This window comes from Astatotilapia calliptera, chromosome 4 (assembly GCF_900246225.1).
Source record: "Astatotilapia calliptera chromosome 4, fAstCal1.2, whole genome shotgun sequence".
Taxonomy (NCBI): domain Eukaryota; kingdom Metazoa; phylum Chordata; class Actinopteri; order Cichliformes; family Cichlidae; genus Astatotilapia; species Astatotilapia calliptera.
The window spans coordinates 2,685,231-2,691,341 of record NC_039305.1 but is presented as its reverse complement, the minus strand read 5'-3'; the positions used below and the strand labels follow the sequence as shown (position 1 = coordinate 2,691,341).

Genomic DNA, 6,111 nt, shown 5'->3' with positions numbered 1-6,111 from the left:
CTCGCACAAACACACACGTTGAGTCTGGCTTCAGGTGAAGTATCAAACATCTTTTCAGGGTTCACGTGTTCGTATCATTCGCTTCACTTCAGGTCATTGCAAACATGTAAATGGCTTCTAAACATCACCGCTCCTCCCTCAACCCAGACCGAAGCTGGCGGGCGTCACACCAGTGGGACCCACCGCCGATATTTGCAGTCAATTCGATTATTGGCGACGGATCTTGTTAAAGACGGGCGCGTCCTGCTGACGCCACAGACGCCGTCACCCCTGTAACCTTCAGCAGTGCTGGACTGACGCTGCAGTGCCTTAAAAACACTCGAGTCGCAGCACATTACCTTTCAATTTAAACTGCATTACAGCGGTTGATGAAAAAGCTGCGGCGCCTTTGGAACCACTGCTCAACCCGCTGAACCCTCCCAACACCCTCAAACTGCGTTTGCATGTAAATTGACCACAACTGTTAATTCTTCTACAGGCTGAGAACAACAGCAACAATTAAAACCCGGAAGAAAATACTTTCCCACAGTCTCGTGTAATCATCCTGTACACGCTGCATATACTGTAGGACGTTTTAACTGTGCTTTGGACTAAAAGTGTGGATGTCTTTGCTGGGTCAGCTGACCTGTCCGTTCTTCCTTTGACAGACAGATGCTCAGTTTAACCATAAACATAACCTGGATCTTTATTCTGAGATGTAAACAAAAACAATGTGAGACAATGTAGGAATGTTATGAAGTCCACAGACAAAAAAAGCTGTTTTTACACAGTAAAGGTGCAGAAAATCCTTGTAAACCAAAACTATTTCCCCACTGGAAATACTTCCAGACCATCTGATGTTCAATCAGGCTGACTGGGACTTTTACATACTTCAGCTTCAAACCAAATAAAAGCTCCATTTACCTCACATGTTACCATCACCAGAAAGCAGTAGAAATCTGTACTTGTCCTCATTTTCCATTTGTTCCAAACACTCTGAGGTGTGGAGCCTCAGACACTAATAATCTGAAATTAAAATCCACGGGAGAATTTCACAGCCGCACGCATCCGGGCGGAGATAACCTTTAGGTGGTTTTTATTAAACTTGACCTATGACTCTTTATATGCGGTTTTAATGCTGATCTGAATCCACTGAAATTACATTTATTTAAATAATTATTTATTTTATCCAAACAACTGGGCAAAGACTTCGAGAAGGACTTTGGTGTTACCCAGTCACGATTTAAGCATCTCAAAGTCAAAGCCTTACATAAAGGGAAGTAGTGCTAACCTAGAGTAAACCTAGAGTTTATTATTAGACTGGCAAGTCCTCTACATCCGACAGAGGGGCTGAAGCAGCAGATGGAAAGGGCTGCCTCCGTGAGCCCATAACCCCGTTAAGTGGTAGAAAATGGACGGATGCAACCAAACTACATCAGCCAAGCAGGAATCTGTATCTCTGTTATAAAGCAACACACCTCCCAGCTCTACTTTCTTGCGCTTCTTAAATGCTGAATTTTGTCTTTGGTGGTTGCAAACAGTCACAAAATCATATTCAACAAAAAGAACAAAAGAACTCCTAACAGCTCCAACACACTAAAGCAAAAATAGAAAAGCGACTGAAGATCGGTGAAGGATTGCAAATAATCCCAGACTGATTCATAAACAGTCTGAGTCGGTCTGCACTGATGTGTCTCTACGCAGCAGGTACTTCACTCAGCTGGTGGCATTCTGGTTACGTTGTTACATAAAAACAAAGGTTGCTTATATTAACGTGCAGTTAAGTTGCCGTCCTGCAGCAACTACGTTGCTATCTGATGAGGGACTTCTGTTCTGTTCTAGATGCCAGACTGAATGTAAAATGCCAACTTGACCCTGTTCAATGGCACACTGTCTTGCTGCCTTTTTATTTCCATTTGTCCATTTATTTCCAGAGCTGTTTGTCTCCAAAGGCTGAAAGTTCATTGCCCATGATTGCATTCATCTTTGCCGCGTTGTGATCTCAACTGTTTTCCTTAAAGCAGCGTTTTGTTCACCGTGCTTCGCTTTGCGGCTGAACCTGTCATATGTCAAAGTTACTCTATGCTGTGACAGCTCAGCTCACAGTTCAGGTAAATTTAATTTGGGATCTGCCCGCTTTGTACTGCTGCTAGTTTCTCACTCTGTGGTCACCACGCTGCTGGAGGTCACTGCTGCTTGGGTCTCTGAGCACCACCTACATTTGCCTGCAAACCTGTGTGCGACACTATAAGTCGAGCATGAAGGTTTTTCTGGTTGTTGTTAGTCTGCACTGAAGTATTTCCAGATGATTTCCACTGTAATGTGAAAATCACACAGACAGAATCGTGCAACGGGTCAAAGATGGAAGTGTAAGGGCGATAATGAAGTTGGAAGAAGCTGCCAAGTGTCAGTGAAGTTACCATTGGTGTACAGTACAGCGTGCACTTTATGAAGCTGTGCAGTTGGCTCCCATCGCTTTTGGCCGCGGATGCCTTCGTCACAGCCAGAGCTGAAGCACTGTAGATCTCCATTATCCTGTCAGGTGCAGCTGTGTGATGGATACAGCTCGAGGCTGACAGAGTCATGAATGGGTGCTGAGGAGTAGAAGACGGGAAGACATGCCCTGTGTGTGAACTACAGGCGCGAGTGTCAGGTGATAAACAGAGATGGAGCTCCTCCTGGAAGCCTATCTGTCAGTGGATCTGTCACGGACGGAGCTTCATTGTTCACCAGGGGGAGGCGAGGAGATTGGAGGCAGCCGCCGCTGAGGAATGGATGCACGTCAGACATGAAAGAGTGATCGTCCCCGATCCCTTCGTTTTTCTTCTTCTGTTGGTCCCAGTTCCAATCTCATTATCAAGTTTTGCAACAGAGCACAAGTCTGAATGTGACAGGCTCTTTTTCATGTCTGCTCTTCCGCTTGCTTTAATATATTTTTACTGGAACATTCTGCCCTCAAGGTCCGTCGGATCTTTTCTATAGTTTGGAATATGAATGAGGCAAACTTTAAGAGCAACCCACAGAGCTGTTAAGCAGCACGGCGTGTTAAGTAGCATGTTAGAGTACTCAGATTACCAATGAGAGCATATGTTGCTGCAGATCAAAAACAGCACATTGTTGTTGAGCCAGTGTGATGACAGAGCAGACGCCCTTCACACTGTGGAATAATTCATATTCTTGTGTATCAGGGTGATGCTACGTGTCAGCTGCTACTTCAGAAGCACCATTACTGCTGAAGAGGTGGACTGAATAAAACCAACCTGCTCTGCGATAGAGTCACAGCTAAATCCCCAGTAGTCTACAAATCCTCCAGATAACAACATGATCGAGCTAACTGCAAAGGAAAAACTCATTTTTCCACGTTGTAGCATTCAGAACTACTTGGTTGCCCGTAATGTTGTTGTTGTAATGTGAGTCACACCACCCGACTCTAACGCTTGCTTTAAATGAAGCGTTTGCTGGAAGAACGCTCTCCAGTGATGGTTGCGTTGACAATTTTGTCCGATACTTGGACAGCAATCCTGGCGGGTGATAAATAAGGGTTAAACATCTTTCTCTTCTTTTGAGGCTTAAAAAGCCACAAAAAGCCTGTCGGATACATTTTTAAAAAGTGCAAAACTTTGTGAAAAACTCAAACTGTCTGGTGTTTATTGACAAAAAACCCTATTAATAAATTCCCTTTAACTCTCATGCACTGCTCCAGCTTTACTTTTGTGGAACATGAAACATGTGACATTTGGTCCCTTTTGACCAGGACATGTCCTTCAACGCACATATTAAACAAATATGTAAGACTGCTTTCTTCCATTTGTGCAACATCTCTAAAGTTAGAAATATCCTGTCTCAGAGTGACGCTGAAAAACTAGTTCATGCATTTATTACTTCCAGGCTGGACGACTGTAATGAACTGTAAAAAATAAATCCTGCTCCTCACATACAAGCTCTTAAATAATCAGGCCCCATCTTATCTTAATGACCTTGTAGTACCATATCACCCTATTAGAGCACTTCGCTCTCGCTCTGCAGGCCTACTTGTTGTTCCTAGAGTATTTAAAAGTAGAATGGGAGGCAGAGCCTTCAGTTTTCAGGCCCCTCTTCTGTGGAACCAGCTTCCAGTTTGGATTCAGGAGACAGACACTATCTCTACTTTCAAGATCAGGCTTCAAACTTTCCTTTTTGCTAAAGCATATAGTTAGGGCTGGACCAGGTGACCCTGAATCCTCCCTTAGTTATGCTGCAATAGACGTAGGCTGCCGGGGGATTCCCATGATGCATTGAGTTTTTCCTTTCCAGTCACCTTTCTCACTCACTATGTATTAATAGACCTCTCTGCATTGAATCATATCTGTTATTAACCTCTGTCTCTCTTCCACAGCATGTCTTTATCCTGTCTTCCTTCTCTCACCCCAACCGGTCGCAGCAGATGGCCCCGCCCCTCCCTGAGCCTGGTTCTGCTGGAGGTTTCTTCCTGTTAAAAGGGAGTTTTTCCTTCCCACTGTTGCCAAAGTGCTTGCTCATAGGGGGTCATACTATTGTTGGGCTTTTCTCTGTATCTGCTGTACAATATAAAGCGCCTTGAGGCAACTTTTATTGTGATTTGGCGCTATATAAACAAAACTAAATTGAATTTTCAAAAAATATTTGATAAATTACTCTTAATTACATTTAATTGACCCAACAAACGTTCAAAAAAAGGGCACACTGCCCAACCAGCAGCAATAAGGCTTCCTGTACGGGAACCACAAACTGAAACACAGATACGAGTTCTCAGTTCTTGGTGTCAGTCAGGATGATGTTGGCTGTGACAAACATGAGGCTGAAGGCAGCCCACAGCAAAACGAACCACACCCAGAAGCTGTGGCGGAAGGGTGACCGGTGCTTGTTGATGGCATCTCTGCCCATCACAGGCTCCAGGTGGCGCCTGGCGTAAAAGACAAGGAAGGCTGGGACAATGTACTGGATCCCTGTACCGGCATAGGACCCTGTGATTCCCACCAAGGATTCCAAGTTGTGTGTACAGAAGGCAACCACGATGGGGGGCACGAGTGTAATGAGGGGAAATACCACTCGGTCCACCACCCACGGGTAGGTACCTCCGTCTCGGTGGAACAGGGTCTTCCAGTTGTTTCGAAGCGTGACGGCGATGATGGGGAAGTTGGTGCTGATGGTGAAGACGGGGAACAAGCCGAGGAAGTAGCGCAGCACCGGGATGTCTAAGACGTCGCAGTTGTCTGTGAAGTTCAGGGTGTACATGTCGTAGAGCAGCGAGCTATCGAAGCAGAAGATGGCGGTGAACGAGAGGAGCACGTAGAAGCCGAGGATGAGGATGTAGTCGAAAAGCACCAGCGAGCCGACGCGCTTCTTGTTAGAGATGGGCGTCACCAGGGACGGCAGTGAGTGTTGGCACATGAAGGAGTAGACGCACACCCCGAACAGGTTGGGGACCCCAGACAAGGAGGCGACAGGTGGGTGTCCCGCGCCGTGGTCTTTACCGATGCGAATTACTGCCAAGATGATCATCATGGTGAAAGCTGGAGGGACAAAAACAAAACAGGAAATAGATTTTAAAAACCCACTGATGGCAGAAAAGCTATAATATTATTGTACATTTGACCATCCTGGTAGAAAGGAGAACTATTCTGCTCATTTTCAGCTCCACTTTATTTTTCTTGAGTAGCTATGAAAGAAGTTAAAGTTCAAAACAAGCCTGCTTTCTTCCAACTGACTGCACCCCACAAACAGAGGATTTAAATCAGCAGGCCAGTGGGGCGTCAGCACCGTGTGCCTCAAATGACCCCCAAAGACCAATGGGTGATTCCTCGGCAACCTCCAGTCAGTAGGGAAAGATGTGTATTCCTCAACCAGTTGGTGAGTGCTTGTTGAGTTTGCGGACTGAAATCTGTTGCCGAGAGGATCCTCCACCAAAAACCTCCCTGTGTTTGCTTTGGCTGCTAACAGATATCTGAGGTTCCCACAGTTTACACGAAAGACCCTGACGAGCAAACACTTGCCAACTAACCACCGAACAGTAGCGCACCATATGGCATTTTTGAAAAGGCCCAGCTTTTATTTTGACAGTGAACAGTCTCCATTTCCAGTTTGCATAACACTTTTCACAGTTTTACTGCTTTT

The 6,111-nt window shown here is 45.4% G+C and overlaps 1 protein-coding gene across 2 annotated transcripts in view; it reads right to left on the bottom strand.

The window, feature by feature from the left end:
• Positions 1-4,628: 4,628 nt before the first annotated feature.
• tmem104 (transmembrane protein 104) overlaps positions 4,629-6,111 on the bottom strand; it is a 70,962-nt gene continuing 69,479 nt past the window's right edge. For both annotated transcript variants that reach the window (XM_026163992.1, XM_026163993.1), the window contains exon 10: positions 4,629-5,510. In XM_026163992.1, the coding sequence (XP_026019777.1) occupies positions 4,747-5,510 (764 nt within the window). In that variant the 3' untranslated portion in view covers positions 4,629-4,746. The remainder of the gene's footprint in view (positions 5,511-6,111) is intronic.